General features: G+C 41.6%; 1 protein-coding gene across 2 annotated transcripts; it reads left to right on the forward strand.

The window, feature by feature from the left end:
* The first annotated feature begins 1,899 nt into the window (after positions 1-1,899).
* dct (dopachrome tautomerase) lies at positions 1,900-16,929 on the forward strand. Of its 2 annotated transcripts, XM_042334332.1 has the most exons (9): positions 1,900-2,182; positions 4,785-5,084; positions 5,960-6,060; positions 7,747-7,913; positions 12,018-12,197; positions 13,201-13,336; positions 14,349-14,554; positions 16,011-16,015; positions 16,617-16,929. In XM_042334332.1, the coding sequence occupies exons 1-9, from the start codon at positions 1,900-1,902 to the stop codon at positions 16,790-16,792; spliced, it is 1,554 nt and encodes a 517-aa protein (XP_042190266.1). In that variant the 3' UTR covers positions 16,793-16,929. The 2 variants fall into 2 exon arrangements, with proteins under 2 accessions (XP_042190266.1, XP_007889007.1); XM_007890816.2 differs by lacking the exon at positions 16,011-16,015 and having other exon boundaries at positions 14,349-14,550.
* The last annotated feature ends 1,062 nt before the right edge of the window (positions 16,930-17,991 follow it).

The raw sequence follows: 17,991 nt of genomic DNA on the forward strand, positions 1-17,991 counted from the left end.
ACACTCTGAGGTCCCCAGGCCTTGGCTCCTGCCAACCTGCACCTATAAATATATAGTCTACACTTGACAGCAATCAAGTGTAAATTACTTTGAAATGCTTTGACATATCAAATGTGATTTTTAAACTTCTTTACAAACCAAAAAAATCCAGGTACTGTTTTCATTCTGTTAAAGCAATTGCTTTAAATCGTGTTTTATTCTCTGACACTACATTCAGCCTTGTCAGTTGTTGTCCAGTTTAACCAAAATGAGTGTGCCTTATGACCATTTTCCTCTGTAAAATTCCAGATCAGTGGAATCAAGGAATGAAAAAAGAGGGCAGAAAATAAGCAAGAAATGCCTCTTGAACCCAATAACTCTCCACTTCAATAACCTTCCCGGGTAACTAAGGCTTTGGCTCACAAATTTATTTCACATTTAATTACATCGTGGCAAATCATTCTGCCTGACTTCCTTCCTTAGTCCTACATGCAAATATTTAACTCATGTTCTATGGTATTTGAACACCACACTATACTCAAAAAAAAACTTAACTATATCTATCTCCTATGCACAATTGGCTGCCACAAAACATACAATCACTACACTTTACAGTATATCCTGTCAAGCGTTTTGAGATGCCTCGAAGACATGAAAAGGCGCAGTATCAAATGCAAGGATTATTATTATTATGTTGTCAGGTTCCTTAAAAATTTTGAAAACGTTATGCAGGTCATCCCCAAAGTGTCCACTTTTCCAAGAAAATTAAGGCAAATCTTCTCATCGCATATTTTCTTCATTCTTGCAATCTCAGCAGATTCTTCCCAAGAACAGCAAGAAAAAAAGTAAAACTGAATGGCGTGGAGGCAATAATTCGCATGTAAGCAAAACGTGTGATCCAAATCTGTCTTGAACTGTTGACGGGTTTCAGAATGAAAATCTTTACCTCCCCCACCACACACATACATGCATACTTTGTCACAATGAATTGTGTTTGTAGGGTTAGTCTAAGCCTATCAAAAATATTTGTGGAAGTGAATCTTTCTTTCTTGTTCGCGTGCTACTTCACAGAATACCAATTGAGTTAAGCCGATATCCTAAAATTAGCCGTATTGAAACACTGGCAGGGAGTGTGGCCAAATAATAATAATCCTAATAATCTTTGCATTTGATGTAATGCCTTATCATGTCTTTTAGGCATCTCAAAATGCTTAACAGAATATACTGTAAACTGAATTGACCATATTTTGTGGGTGAAATGTAACAGCCAATTGTGTGCAGCAGTGTCCCACAAACAATGGTGGATCGATTGACCCAATCATTATTATTATTATTCATTTTTCCTGGTCTCTATAAAGGGTAATTCCAAAATATAATTGAAAAACCAAATAGTACTGAGTACAAATGCAGAGTGGGGTAACATTTGGACTGTTTCTTAACCATTTCTTGCACTAATTAAATACAAGGAATGGGTTAAGAAACACTGCAAATTTTACCTTAACATCACGAGATAGTGAACTAAATAGAACTTGTAAAGAAATAAGCATATGCTTAGGCATTCCATGCAAGGCGTTTTATTACAGTTTACTTCTTAATAAAGAACTGGATTTCTCAATCAGACTATTCATAAGTAGTTTGAATGGACCACTTTACTGGCAAGGTTCATCACTGTGTTAAATTAGTTCTGCAAAGTTACAATTTGGATAAAAACATAGTGGATTGAAGGGTCCAGCGTCATGTGCAAATCATGCTGTGCGTTCAGTGAAATAATCCGTTTAATGAGGGAGTCTCAAGATTACATTCGTTTGCATTGAAGCGTGGAAATCCATTATTCATGGTTCTTCTACTTAAAAAGTGTCAGAAATTAAGGGATCGGCTGCAGTGTTAGTCCAAGTAAAATAGGGTCTGCATTTAGCCAAAATGTGCAAGTCTTTTTGGTTGTGGGTTGTACTTGGAGTTTTGCAGCGAGCTGGTGCCCAGTTTCCCCGCGCCTGTGTCACTGTGTCGGCTCTGCTGTCCAAACAATGCTGTCCGGCTCAGGGCTCGGATCCCAGTGTGCTGTGTGGAGCTGAGACCAGCCGCGGCCAGTGCGCTGATGTGCGAGTCGATGAGAAACCCTGGAGCGGTCCCTATAACCTTCGAAACGTGGACGATCGAGAGAGATGGCCTTTGAAATTCTTCAATCGGACCTGCAGATGCACCGGTAAAAAAAGAGCGATACTGTCTCTCAGTTCAGTTCTGCTGTTTCTGGATCCACTGTATTCATTTCCATTTTATTTCTTTATTAAAAATCAGTTTTTGAAACAGTCAGGTGTTAATAGGGAAGAGTTGGCAAACAAAATTGACCTGCAGTTTTTTTTAATGTAGGTATCAACGCAAATTAATGTATTGGTGAATTATCAATGCATTTGATATACTTTAATACTGTTCCCTTGAAGTCAAAACATCACAAAGTGCTTCACAAGTAATTGCTGTTAAGTTTGTAGGCAAATGTGGCAGTCAATTTGAACATAAGGTCCTCAAACAGCCAGGAGGAGAACGACAAAGTCGTGCAAAGATTGTTCATCAGGACAATCTCCCATCTCCTTTAAAATAGCCAAAGGAATTTTAATGATCACCTGAATAAACAGAAGGACCCAGGTCTTAAATGAGTGCACTTTTCAATCTACTGCATCCCAGCACTACTTTGGAGTATCAGCTTCGTCTGCCAACTCAAAATCTCTCAATTTGGGGCTTGAACCCACAACTTTCTGAACCAGAAGTAAGAGTACTACCAATTGAGCCACACCTAATTACCTGATGTGTGTCTTTAATAGGCAGATATACAGTTTTAATATTACTAAGTATCAGTAAGCTCACTTACATTAGTCAGCACATTAACAATTAACATAGCTGAAAATTTGAGGCTTATGAATTTTAGAAGTGTGATGACTAAAGCAGAAGGAACTTATGCTTATAATTAATGCACTATTGTATATTTCAGCTATTGTAACAGCTGACACATTGGGCCACCAAGTAAAAGTATAGTGTAACAGCAGTAATTCGGTTGATTAAACCAAGAAAAGCGAATCTCATTAGGTGGATGGTTCATCACCGAGAGTTGGAGTGTAGATGTGATCTCAACCTCGTGAACCAAAGCAGAATAGCACAATGCAATTTGTACTGATACAGCACTTTCAGTCAGGGGAAAGTCCTGAAGTGTTTGCCAACTCTGATGGACAACTGGAAATGAGGGTGGGAGCTAAGCGGAGTGAGGGAGCTGAAGGGAGAAGGGGGAAAGATGACCAAAAGCGCTTTCAAAGAGGTACAGTTTGAGACACACCTTGAAAGAGGGGAGGGAAGGAGCAAGTCGCAGAGATCTAAGAATGGAGTCTCCAAGTGTCTGAAAGTCTGCTCCCAATGGTGGGGTGGATAGAGGGGATGTGAATGTAATGTCCAAGGCAGAGTCCTAATAAATACTTCCTGTGTTATTTCTATTCTGCTTGAACACAGTAGTTCGAATGAGTATCACTTACGTTGAGCACTGCTGCTTTGAACCTTAATTATACATGTTCAACTTTAAAGCTTATGTCGCTTCTTCCATGCAGAGTGCCTTGACACAAATGCTAACCCAAAAAGGTATTTGAACTTGGTTACTTTCCACAAATAAATGTTGCTTATTGGACTGATAAATGCCTTGCAGTGTTTGTGAAAGCGAGGAATATGCTCAGTCCTACTACTGGACATACCTTAAACTAAGCTTGGGAAATATATTGTGCAGTATTCATGGTTAGAAAGCAGTCAACAACAACGTGCATTTATATAGTGCCCTTCACATAGGATAACATCTCAGAATGCTTTACAGTGATGTGTTGGACAGTGACTAGGGAAGAGGGGGAGGTGACCATAGGTGTAGTTGAAGAGGTAGATCTTAAACAGCAGGACTTTTAAGCGCTCTGAGATAATAATAATAATCCTTGCATTTGATATAGTGCCTTATCATGTCTTCGAGATGTCTCAACATGCTTCACAGAATATACTGTAAAGTGAATTGACTTAATATTTTGTGGGCGAAACGTGGCAGCCAATTGCACACAGCAGTGCCCCACAAACAGTCGTGGATTGAGTGACCATTTTTTATTTTTTTGAAGGAATTATTACCCCCGGAAAAGTGATCCGCCAATCGACTAACAACCGGGTTCCTACTTACTGCTAGGTAAACAGAGACGTGTGGAGTAAGGAGACTAGCCCAACGTTTCACTCTGCCGGGAATTGAACCCAGGTCCTCTCACTTGCAAGGCGAGTGTTCTAACCATTAAGCTACAGGAATCCACGATGCCGTCCAGTGTGAAGGGTGCTATTTAAATGGAATTTGTTGTTGACCTAAGGACAGTTAGCCAGGGGATAACACAGGAGTAGAGAGAGAGATTTTCAGAGACAGAGGCATAGAAATCAAAGGAATGCCTGGGAGGTTGAGGAGGTCAGAGCGAAAGGAGGAAACATTGGTGGGAACCAAGGAGGATGGCTTGCATCTTGTCCATGTTGAGGTGTAGAAAATCATAGTCCTTGATGGCTGACCGGCAAACGGCAGAACCTTCATGGATTTAGAATCAAAGGGTGAAAAAGTAGGTTTGGGTATCATGCGTATACTATTTAACCACATAAATGAGAACTGTTCTCATAATGAGAACATTATGTTATGTTAACTGTGAGCAGGTGGGAAGGTAACTATTTAAAATGGTACCGCATAACGACTTGGAATATTTTCTTGAATGAATTGATCATCCTGTGTAACTTTTTGAAACTGTTTTTATTCACTAAAACAGGAAACTTTGCTGGATACAACTGTGCAGAGTGTAAATTTGGGTGGATAGGCCCCAACTGTGACCTGAGAAAACCTCCAGTTACTAGAAAAAATATCCTTTCACTTACGCCAAAGGAGCTACAGCAATTTTTGGATGCATTGGACCAAGCTAAAACTACGGTTCATCCAGATTATGTGATTGCTACCCAACACTGGTTAAGTTTACTGGGGTTGAATGGAACTGAGCCACAAGTTGCAAATGTTACCATATACAATTATTTTGTATGGCTTCACTACTACTCTACCAGAGATACACTCCTGGGTGAGTTGTACTTAATTATGCGTTGAGCAATCTTAATCTGTGAACTTTCTTCCCACTTTTCTTCTTTGTACAATAATAATTCAAATGCCCTCCTCACTGATCTCCCCAGCTCCATCATACACAACGTTCAATTAAACCAAAACTCCGCCACCCGGATACTCACCCGCACAAAACTCTGTATCTCCATCACACCAGTCCTTGCTAGGCTCCACTGGCTCCCAATTACCGAAGGGTTTGATTTCAAGATCCTCTCACTTGTTTTCAAATCCCTTCACACCCTTGCACCTCCCCTACCTACCCAATCTGCTTACCGATCTGCTATCCGACCTACCACCCGGTGGAGTGTGGGATCTTGCCTCCGATCGGCTGGCTGTCCCTCCTGTTTTTCCCTCGTCCCCTATGCTCCATCATCGGTGGCCGTGCCTTCAACTACTACACCCCGAAACTCTGGAACTCTCTCCCTCAATCCCTCCACCTTGTCCCTTCCCTCCTCACTTTCAAATCCTGCCTAAAGACCTTCCTTTTTGATCGTGTTTACGGTCACCTCCTCCCTCCCTCCCTGGCTCAGGGTCAGACTACGCCACTGTCAAACACTCTGGGATTCTCCCCCGCGTAAAGGGCACTATATAAATGCAAGTTGTTGTTGTCTTCTCGACATGAAAGGCATTATACAAATGTAATTTGTTGTTTTTGAGGTTGAATGATTGTGGCTTGCTTAATATCTTATCTAATTATATGATTAACATTAACAAACCTAAGCTTACTGTGACAGTCTAATTAGTCTCAATATTGCTGTACATATTTTTGTTTTGAACTGCAAGTTTCAATACAGTTTTTTTCCTCTCACTCTCCACCCATGTTTTTTGTACTACAAGGTCCTGGTCGTCCATTTAAAGGAATCGATTTTTCTCACCGAGGCCCAGCTTTCTTGACCTGGCATCGGTATCAATTAATGTTGCTCGAAAGAGATTTACAGGTTAGATAATGCTAAATTTGAGCATTCAGGCTCAAATACCATTAACTGATTTTACTATGTACAGATCTTTTCGAAAAAAAAGGGATAATATATGTAAGAGAACAAAGTCACGTAAAAAAAGGTTTTTCGGTTGAGAAATATTCTGATCAACTAACCACATCTTACCACTCTACGTCGCAGTATGTTTAACAACAACAACAAGATTACATTTGTTTTTCACGTTGGGAGGATGTCCCAAGGCGCTGGACAATGTACAGCATCTCAGACCCGAGTTGGGGTCAGTGGGGGAGTAGGGAGGGGAGGGGAAGGGGGGTGGCCGATGGCATGGTCGAAGAGGAGGGTCTTGAGGCGGGACTTGAAGGAGGCTAAGGAGAGGGCGAGGCGGAGTGACTGGGGGATGGAATTGCAGAGGTTGGAGTCAGAGTGGCTGAAGGCTCTCCCACCAATGGTGGGGCGGGTGGGGCAGGGGATGTGGAGCAGGTCAGAGCCAGCTGAGCGGAGGGAATTGGTGGGTTGATAGGGGGTTAGGAGGTCGCAGAGGTAGGGTGGGCCGAGGCCATGAGGGCTTTATATGTGAGGACCAGGATCTTGAACTGGATCCTCTGGATAGGGAGGCAGTGGAGTCGGGCGAGAGTGGGGGAGATGGGGTCACGAAGTTTGGTGCGGGAGAGGACACGGGCTGCAGAGTTCTGGATTATCTGCAGCCTGTGGAGGGAGGAGTTGGGAAGGTCGACAAGCAGGGCGTTTGCATAGTGGAGCCTGGAGGTGATGAAGGCATGAACAAGAGTTTCAGTGGCCTGAGGGGTGAGGTAGTGGCGGAGTCGGGCGATATTACGGAGGTGAGGGAAGGCAGAGGGGGTCATGGCTTGGATGTGGGGAAGAAAATACAGTTGAGGGCGAACAAGACACCTCGGTTCCTGACTGGCTTGGTGAGTTGAAGTGTGCAACCATAGAGGTTGATGCTGCCAGAGCCTGAGGTGCAGAGGCGCTGGCGCGAGCCAATCAGGAGGGCCTCAGTCTTGTTCACATACAACTGTAGCAAATTTGCCCTCATCCAGGACTTGATGTCCGACAGATAGTCTGTCAGATGAGCAGTGGTCCTGGAGTTGAGGGTGGAGGCAGAAAGATAGAGTTGGGTGTCATCCGGATACATATGGACGTGGGCCCCATGTGTGTGGATGATGTCACCAAGAGGAAGCATGTAGATATTAAAGAGGAGAGGGCCAAGGACAGAGCCCTGGGGGACACCAGACATGACAGTATTAACTATGTTTATGCTGCATCATTGGGCCATTCATTATATTATCTTATTATTTTGAACCAAATAATAGTTATTTACAATGCTTCCTACTTATTTCAACAGAATTACATAAATTCTACAGCATGGAAACAGGGCATTAACATAACATAACATGTAGGAGCAGGAGTAGGCCATTCGGCCCTTCGAGCCTGCCCCGCCATTCAATCATGGCTGATCTTCTAATCTAACTCCAGCTAATAACCTGACCCTGCCTTATCCCCATATCCCTTAATACCGTTTGCAATAATTTTGCATTCAGCCCAACTAGTCTGCAATGGTGTTTATACTGTACATGAACCTCCACCCCTCTATTCACTTTCTCACTCTCTCTCTTTCTCTGTCATGTTTTTGAATCAATAAAGTATAATTCAGGTTTTCTGTTATAGAAACTCATTGGAAATGCATCATTTGCATTGCCGTATTGGAATTTTGCTACAGGAAGAAATGAGTGTGATGTGTGCACGGATTCTCTATTAGGATCTATGAGACCTGATGACCCAACCTTAATCAATCTGAACTCCAGATTCTCCCAGTGGGAAATTGTGTGCAACAGGTCAGTGGTCAATGTTTCAAAATAATTGCATGTTCAAATTGATTTTAAACTTCCAATATGAGCCAATTTATGGAATTATCTACCCTAGAAGGCTGTGGATGCCCAGTCATTGAACATATTTAAGACTGAGAATGATAAGATTTTTAAAAACTGAAGGGATTAAGGGATATAGGGATAGGGTGGGTAAATAGAATTAGGTTAGAAGATCAGCCATGGCAGGGCAGATGGGCCGAATGGCCTACTCCTGCTCCTATTTCTTATGTTCTTATGTTCATTGCAATCATAGCAAAGTGCACATCATTAAAAAAAGGGAAAAGATATGAGGAGAAAAATTTATATCAGTGATATCATCGATAGCAATTATCACATCGACCAAAATGAGTGGTTAAAAGTAATCAATAGTTATCACTAGTCTTGTGGGTGAAAGTGCCCATCACTGAGACCAGTGAGAACTATTAATAGTTTTTGTTTTTTTAACTGCCTGCTTGTCAGTCTTCCCAACTCTTCTCTCCACAAGCTGAAGATCAATCAGAACTCTGCAGCCAGTGTCCTCTCCCACACCAAGCTCCATGAATCAATCACCCCCATTCTCTGTCCCATCGCTCAGAGGATAGAGTTCAAAACACTCATCCTTGCATTCAAAGCCCTCCACGGCCTTGCTCCTCCCTACCTCTGTGATCTGCTAACTCCATATAGACCTGTCCTCTCCCTCAATTCAGTAGACTCTGTCCTGCTCCATTTCCCCCAACCTGTCCGCCCCACCATCAATGGTAGGGCCTTCAGCCTTTCTGCCCCCCACACACCCCCCAGGCCCAGACCTGTATCTCACAGATCTTTTGTCTCACAACCCCCACCTCCCTCCTGATCCCAACTGCAAATCCTTGACTGTTCAGCAATTGGGAAATCCTCCTGACTTGAAAAGTGCTATACAAATGTAATTTGGTGGTGGTCAGTGATAATATCAGATGCTACATTTTTCTTCCTGTAAATCTGAAGATTAATCAGATATAAGACCCAGTACTAGTGTGAGGTGATACATTTTGGTAGAAGGAATAAGGAAGTCACATACATCCTGGAGAATAAAAACCTAAATGGGGTAAAGGAGCAAAAGGATTTAGGGGTGCACATACACAATTCACTAAAGGTAGCAATGCAGGTTAATTAGGCCATAAAAAAAAGCAAACCAGGCATTGGGGTTCATTTCTAGAGGGATAGAACTGAAAAGCAGGGAAGTTATGGTAAACCTCTATAGAACCTTGGTTAGACCATACCTAGAATACTGTGCGCAGTTCTGGTCCCCACATTATAGAAGGGAAGTCGAGGCACTGGAGAAGGTGCAAAGGAGATTCACAAGGATGATCCCAGAACTGAGAGATTATACCTATCAGTAAAAGTTGAACATGCTTGGACTCTTTTCTCTTGAAAAGAGGAGGGTAAAGGGTGACCTGATAGAAGGCTTTAAAATGATGAAAGGATTTGATAGGATAAACATGGGGAAAATGTTTCCACTTGTGGGGGAGACCAAAACCAAGGGCCATCAATATAAAATAGTCAACAAATAGATCAAATTGGGAAATTAGAAAAAATTCTTCACACAGAGAGGAGTGGAAATGTGGAACATGCTACCACAAGGATTTGTTGAGGCAAATAGCATAGATGTATTTAAGGGAAAGCTAGATAGGTACACGAGAGAAAGGAATAGAAGATTATGCTTGAAGGCTTAGTTGAGGAAGGGCAGGAGGAGGCTCATTTGGAGCATAAACACCGGCATAGACCAGTTGGGCCGAATTGTCTGTTTGTGTGCTGTATATTCAAATGTATTCTAATGTTAAGTAAGATTTGCCAGCTGTATATTTAAATTCAATTACTCAGATCACACTTTTTCTATGGTAAAACTCTGTGTCTCTGAGCTATTGATCCAAGCAGCCCTTCTACCAAATATTAGAACTTGCTGCTGTATTTTAGCCCTGAACCTCCACAAATGTGTGACACCTAATAAAACTAACAGTAACTAAGCCTCAATAATGGTGGCTCCAGGTACACAAACTATTCCTAACCCTCACTCTGCCCAATATAAATGTTTTTATTGGTGAACTCAATAGCACTACAGGTGGAGTCCTGCAGCTCAGTGTTAGAGCACTCGCCTTGCAAGCGAGTCAAATGGGAACAATTCCAGAAATCCTGGGCAAGTTTCCTTACTCCACACACCTATTAATAATCCCTCCAAAACAAAAAACAATAATAAATTGGTCATTTTCAATCCACGACTGTTTGTGGGACACTGCTGTACGCAATTGGCTGCCGCATTTCGCCCACAAATATACGGTCAATTCACTTTACAGCATATTCTGTGAAGCGCTTTGAGATGTCTAGAAGACGTGAAAAGCGCTATATCAAATGCAAGGATTATTATTATGTTATTATAGAATTACATAGATTCGGATTATTATTATTATTATTATTAATGTTGTTAATCAAAAAGCACAGTTTTTCTGTTGTAATTATGCTGTTGCTGCTGAATACTATCATCCTTTCACTCCAGTATCATGCTGGAGCTTTGTCACAACAAATTGGTAAAAATACTTCCAGTTCTTCTCGTCTGTCCCACACCTTTCAAGGTCATGAAGCCATCTCTTTAAGAAAACAAATCATTAATCAAGTTTTTTTTTCGCAGCCCTTGGCCATTGCCATGAGGAATGCAAAATATAAATCAGGCTTTCTCTCTCACATCTCTCCTCTGCTGGTGACAATGTTACCACACTTCCAGCAGTTTAAATTTGGCAAGAATCTTTCCATGAAATGTATCTGTCTTAAAGACCACAATAGAAGATTTGTTTCTCATTCTGAGCTTCAATTACTGCTCTAGGATCTTGGACCGTCCAGTGATTGACACTGGGAATACTTAATAACAAACATACAACTCATAGCATGTTCACAAGTGGCAGTCCTAAGAATAATCATTCTATAATCAAATTGCCCCATTCATATTGACTACCTATGATTATTTATTACAACTAAGAGGAAGCTTATATGTTGTGTTGTTCTTGGTGATATTATTCAGACATGGAGCAACTTCCATATGTATGTGGATGATACCCAACTGTACCTTTCTGCCTCCACGCTTGACTCCAGAACCACTGCTGTCCTGACAGAATGTCTGTCAGACATCAAGTCCTGGATGAGAGCCAACTTTCTTCAGCTGAACATCAACAAGACCGAGGCTCTCCTGATTGGCTCCCGTAAACGCCTTCACACCTCAGGCGCTGACAGCATCACCATCCGTGGTTGCACACTCCACCTTACTAAGCCAGTCCGGAACCTTGATGTCTTGTTTGACCCTCAACTATCCTTTCTACTCCTCATCTATGCCGTGACCCGCTCTACCTTCCCCCACTTCCGCAAAATTGCCCGGCTCTGCCACTGTTTCACACCCAGGCCAACGAAACCTCATACACACATTCATAACATCCTCTCTGCTTGTCAGCCTCCCCAACTCTTCCCTCTGTAGGCTGCAGATCATCCAGAACTCTGCAGCCCACATACTTTCCCGCGCCAGGCTCCGACCCTATCACCTCCATCCTCACTCGACTCCACTGCCTTCCCATCATACAGAGGATACAGTTCAAGATCCTGGTCCCCACCTTCAAAGCCCTCCATGGCCTTGCTTCCCCTAACTCTGTGAACTCCTATACTCCAATGTCTGTTCTCTCCGCTCAGCTGGCTCTGACCTGCTTCACATCCCTTGCCTCGCTCGGCCTTCAGCCACTCTGCTCCCACCTTCTGGAACTCCATCCCACAGTCCTTCCGCCTTGCCCCCTCTTGCCTTCTTCAAAACCTACCTCAAGACCTTTCTCTTCAACCGTGCCTTTGATCACGCTCCTTCCCCCCTGCCCTCCACCCTCCCCAATCCCGACCTTCAGCTCGGGTCCGAAACACTGATTGTCCAACACTTTGGGATGCTCTCTTGACGTGAAAGGCTATACAAATGTAGTGTTGTTGTTGTTGTTATGTGTAGGAATCCTTCACACTCCAAATAACACTAATCTAAAACAAAGGTTTTAAACCATCAAATTTTATTGTATTTTTTTTAAAAAAACCTTGCAGTTTGGATGAATACAATCGTTTGGTGACCCTTTGCAATGGAACACGTGAGGGTCCAATCAGAAGAGGTTTGATGGAGAGAGGCAGCGTAAAGCTGCCAACCATGGAGGATGTTCGCAGTTGCTTATCCATTCCAGAATTTGACACGTCACCTTATTTCCAGAATTCAACCTTTAGCTTCAGGTAAGAGCATACACAGATACTCGACTCAGGACATGTGTAACATTGTGGTCTGTAGTATTCAACTGGGGTTTCATGATCAGCATGATCTGAATTTACATCCACCTACTTAGATATGTAGTGAGTGATAAAGGCAAATTTAAACAAATAGTATACTGACCTGTATTTAATATGTATGAACAAGTTAAATCAATTGTTCCTAATATGATAAACTGTTACATCAGCTGCAACAGTTATAAAGGAAATATGTTCCAATTAATGTTTTAACCAACTGAAAAGTAAATTTTATATTAAGTTTCTTGTATTAGATTAAGAGAAAAAAGTATAGATATGTTGTGGTGGCCCACAAACACAAAATCAGCCCTAGTAACACTTCTGCTACTGTAGCAATTCATTGTCAAATATGCAGTACAAAAGGGGCTCAAGCAATTCAAATGTGGCTGGAGTTCTGCTCTTGACACCACCTGGAAGAGGTGTTATTAGAAGTGAAGCATTTCTTACCTGCATAGTATTATGCATGAATTGTATTATTATAGTAGACACGTTCTTGTACAAGTTCAGCACTTTTAAACAATTCAACAAATGGCCCAGGAATTTTTAACTTAGTATTTTTATATTTTTTAAAAGCAATGATCATGGGGTCAGCTCTTTAAGAATATTGAAAAACAAACATTGATTTTAATGTCCATTCATTAATTCATCAGAATTGGACATTGAAAGTCATGAAGAGGGGGCAATATAAACTCAATGTTTGGAGTAAGTTATAGACAATTTTAGCTACCCTATTGGTATTGGATACAATTGATGTCACTACAATCACTTTACATGCAAAAAGCTGCATCCAATTTTCAAGGTTTGGGTTTTTGAAAGCTTGCAAACTGAGATCTGCAGAATCACCGTAATTCACCATTGTGGAAACAGACTAGTGCTTCACCAACTCAATGCCAAATAAGAAACTTATGCTTCCTATGTAGAGCTGTAACCAGTCATCTTGTTTTTGTTGCAGAAATGTGCTTGAGGGATTTGATAATCCAGATGGTGAATTTGACCCCCCGTTTCAGAATCTTCATAACCTTGTTCATTCTTTTTTGAATGGAACAAGCGCTCTAGCACACTCTGCAGCAAATGATCCTCTCTTTGTGGCAAGTATTTATTTAACCTGAAAGACTGAATTGCCATGACTTCATGCAATCGCCTCACCTCTTATCAGTTTATGCTATAATTCCTGTCAATTTTAACAAATGTCCTGCTATGTTCAGACATACAGTGCAATGTAGGTTATCTGATAGCACGTGCCTTTTGGCTGTTGAGGGTATATCCTATCCTGCATGTGTACTGCAGCACTATTTTGACAGTTTTTTTAATGATTAGTAACAATAACTACAGCAGTGAGTCCAAGCTTAATAAAGGAAAAGTAAATATTTCTACAGTCAATTTGAAACTTGTCTGCTTGAATTAAATTTAGTTTGTAATATAATAATAATAATAATAATAATCCTTGCATTTGATATAGCGCTTTTCACGTCGGGAGGACGTCCCAAAGCGCTTCACAGAATATACTGTAAAGTGAATTGACTGTATATTTGTGGGCGAACGCGGCAGCCAATTGCGCACAGCAATGTCCCACAAACAGTCGTAGATTGAAAATGACCAATTTATTATTGTTTTGGGTTTTTGGAGGGATTATTATTAGGCGTGTGGAGTAAGGAAACTTGCCCAAGGTTTCGCCCTGCCTAGAATTGAACCCAGGTGTCTTGCTTGCAAAGCAAGTGCTCTAACCACTGAGCTACAGGACTCCACTTTGTAGTGAAAAGATGTAGAGAAGTGGCAAGTCAGCAGGTTAAGCACACATCAAAAGTACAACGCCATTCTTACATTGTTCCTGTAAGCATATTGCAAACTTGTCAGTGAGTAGGATAGAATTATAAGCTCACAGTACTGTAAGGTCAGCGCAACACAGAGTCAAAGTAACTGCATCAGGGTTTACAGTGGGCACTTACTGACTCAATGTGACCCTCAAATATTGCATTTAAAGCACAAAAATTTCATAAATTTCAAAGAATGGTATTGAGACATCAGTGATGTTTGAAAAGGTAAGCATGGAAGTAACTTCAAATGAAGAAAGATCAGCTTCTTTATGCTTCCATTTTATAGGTGCTTCATGCCTTCACTGATGCTATTTTTGATGAGTGGATGAAGAGATTCAATCCCTTAATTAGCTCCTGGCCAGAGGAGATGGCACCTATTGGGCATAACAGGCAATTTAACATGGTGCCATTTTTCCCACCTGTGACCAATGAGGAACTCTTTATATCCGCAAATGAGCTTGGCTACTCGTATGCAATTGAATTACCAGGTAGGTTTGAAAACTGAAATGCTCCCTGCGTTTCCATGATACACCCATATTACATCTTTCATTCCAGAGAACAACAGTCCGGTGCAGTCAACAACAACAACAACAACAAGATTCCATTTATAAAGCAGTATTAACACATGATTACCCAAGATTCAAATGAAAATTCTCCTTTTATTACCCACTTGAAAGAGAAAGTTTTTCAGCTCCAGTTTTCTCCTCTAACAAATAAGAGTCAGCATACTATATATATATCATTATATATATGTGTATCTTTATAAAATAAGAGTCCTCCCGGGTTGTGACACCTTGGACCTTCAAACCTTCAATGTAATATGTTGTTTTGGTTAAAGTCTCCAGAAGCTTTGTAAAGATTGGAGCTGTATCTTCACAAGAGAGATTCAGATGAGGAAGGCTCTTTGCCCATTTGATCTCATCTTTCCATTCTACCATCCTCCCTGAATACTGGAGGGTAACAAATGTTGTCTTATTTTTCAAATAAATTAATAAGATACACTATGCACCTATAGACCAGTTATCCCAATATTTGTAGTTAGAAAAGTGTTTGAGAGCATAATACGGGAATGTAATCCATTCACATCTAAAGAGCACATGAACAATTAGGAGTTTTTCCAGGTATCCAAGCCATGAATTCTCCAGACAAAATTGATACTTCGATTCATGCCTGTTTGTAAGACATTAGTGCACAAACGGCTTCTCCTTCCGCTTTCACCCGGTTACCTGCGGGGTACCCCAAGGATCCATCCTTGGCCCCTTCCTCTTTCTGATCTACATGCCCCCTCTGGGGGATGTCATCCGCAGACACGGAGTACATTTCCACATGAATGCGGACGACACCCAACTCTATTTTTCCACCTCTCTTTGCGATTCCCAGTCCCCTGTCAGATCTCTGGGGCTGGATGAGCACAAATTTCCTTCATCTGAACGTTGACAAGATGGAAGCCACACTCTTTGGCTCTCGTCAACGTCTAAAATCTCACGGCTCTCACCTCCTCCACCTACCCGAACTCCCCTAAAACTCTCCAAACCCGTACTCAACCTAGGCGTCAGGTTCGACCCCCAATTATCCTTCCTCCCCCACATCCGGTTCCTCACCAGCACCGCCTTCTTCCACCTCCCACTCATCGCCTGTCTCCGCCAATACCTCTCCCCGAAAGCCACTGAAACCCTAGTCCATGCCTTTGTCACCTCTAAGCTGGACAATTCTAATGCCCTCCTTGCCGGTCTCCCATCCACCACCATCCATAAAATCCAGATCATTCAAAACTCTGCCGCCCGAATTCTCACCCGCACCAAACTCCGTTCCCCGATCACCCCAATCCTTGCCAGACTGCACTGACTGCCTATCCCAGAGAGGATCGACTTCAAGATCCTTACCCTTGTATTCCAATCCCTCCACTCTTCTGCAGCCTCTACCTCTCTGACCTCTCTCCTCAAAACAGTACCTGTCGCCTTTGTTCCTCCGGATCTGGCGTCCTCCTCGTCCCCCGAGTCCTCCGCTCCACCCTCGGCAGCCATGCCTTGAGCCACTATGCCCCGAGGCTCTGGAATTGCCTTCCTCACTCCCTTCGTCTCGGCCCTCTCTTCCTATTTTCAGGTCCCTGCTGAAGACCTTTCTTTTCGACCACACCTTTGGTCACCTTCCTCCCCCTCCCCCTAGCTCAGCCCCGGGATCCGTTACTGTGAAGCGCTTTGAGACGCTGTCGGGTGTGGAGAGTGCTATATAAATCCAAGTTGTTGTTGTTGTAGTGTGCACACATTGGCTGCATACAAATAAATGGGTACTACATTCTACAGTAAATCATGTGAAGTTCTTTGAGATGTCCTCCCCTTGTGAAAGGTGCTATAATGAAATACAAGGATTTTTAAAAACTCATTAAACCAATATTTTTATCCATTCTATATTTGTTGAGTTCCAGAATTTGCTCTACTTGTAGCATGTGAAGTTCAACTCCCATTTCAATCTCCACCTATGGGGAAGTATTTCACTCTGTTGACTACTTCATCTTACACCTGTCAAACACTAATGTATCTCTTGGAATTCACAGATCCTGATCCTCCCTTGGGTGTGATACTCGGTGCAACCTTCGGTACAGCCTTTTTGGGTCTTGTCTTGCTGATTCTTCTAGTGATGATTATTGCACACCAAAGAAAGAGAAGGGGCTTTGAACCCTTGATATGCGCAGAGTTTACCCCCCAAAAGTACACTGATGAAGCTGAGTAAATGCATCAATATGTCTACTAGTGGCCAAATTCTGGTAATGACAAATATCTACTATTATCCCGGGTGAATGTAGAACCACATATGCAATTGTGTGGCACTTACTATCTCATCAATAAATTCTAGTTGCCCCTGTAAAACAGCAGTGTGGCGTTCTTTTATGTATAACCAGTTATCTACTACATGCATATAATCTGATCTCATTCAGGCTATATTCAATTTTCAGCATCATTTTGTATTTGTGTTTAATAGTGTAAATGATAAGAAAAGTTAGTTTTGTAAATTATTAAATAAAATAGTATTTGTCTTCTGTATATAATCTCTTTAAATCACATTCTCACAGGTACAAATACACATTTCTACCCTTTATGAAAAACTGTGAAGCACTTTGCAATATTTCAACATAAGACGCTGCACCAAATTCAAGGATTATTATTATAATATTGCCCTGACAAGCAATTAATTTTTATAAACGACAATGGCTAAACGTGTCAGAAGTGGGGTTAGAATGGGTGGCACTGTCCAGGTAAGATCCAGGTCACCCATCTTTTAAAAAGAAAGGGTCTGGCCAGCCAACATGAAGAAATATTAATTAAATACTGTTATTTATTTTCCCAATCATGACGCTAGATTTTAAACTAAAACACATAGGAGACAACAGAGTAAAAGTAAGAATGCTACAATTGACTTCTCTGCCTTTGGTTTTGAGGTGCTGGGTACCAGCTGTCTGGGAAGAAGCACATTGATCACAATTGCTTCTCTGTTGCCGCTCCTTCTTTAGAATCTGCTTGCATTGCAAATGGGGTAAAATCCAGTTACCAGCAACTCCAAAAATCTTCAAACACCAGCAATAAAACCTAAAGAAATAACATGCTGTGAATTCACATTTTCAGTGAATTCTGGTCGAATAAATGGTTGAACTAGGGAGGCTGAAAAGATTGTGCTTTATAACACTCATTCACAACAGTATTTCACAGGCTGTTGCTTTCCCAGGTTATAATTGGATTTTATGCAGTAATTACTACAAAATAGCATGATCTTGATACAATTTTACAATCATTCCGAAATTGATCTGATTTGAGAAAGTGCTTGAAACAATCACTTAGGTTTTATGCCAGTTGCAATCAATATAGTCAACTTCTTAATTGTTAATATTAAAAGTATGAATGATTCCCAGGCAGTATGGTGCATGACTACCTGAA

The sequence above is a fragment of the Callorhinchus milii genome, unplaced genomic scaffold (genome assembly GCF_018977255.1).
Source record: "Callorhinchus milii isolate IMCB2004 unplaced genomic scaffold, IMCB_Cmil_1.0 Scaffold4, whole genome shotgun sequence".
Taxonomy (NCBI): Eukaryota; Metazoa; Chordata; class Chondrichthyes; order Chimaeriformes; family Callorhinchidae; genus Callorhinchus; species Callorhinchus milii.

What these genes read in the sequence shown, in the direction of transcription:
- dct (XM_042334332.1), top strand. Translation starts at nt 1,900, where the DNA reads ATGTGCAAGTCTTTTTGGTTGTGGGTTGTACTTGGAGTTTTGCAGCGA. An exon ending in TCGGACCTGCAGATGCACCG is followed by an intron (nt 2,183 to 4,784) that starts GTAAAAAAAGAG and finishes TCACTAAAACAG; the next exon opens with GAAACTTTGCTGGATACAAC. An exon ending in AATTCAACCTTTAGCTTCAG is followed by an intron (nt 12,198 to 13,200) that starts GTAAGAGCATAC and finishes TTTTTGTTGCAG; the next exon opens with AAATGTGCTTGAGGGATTTG.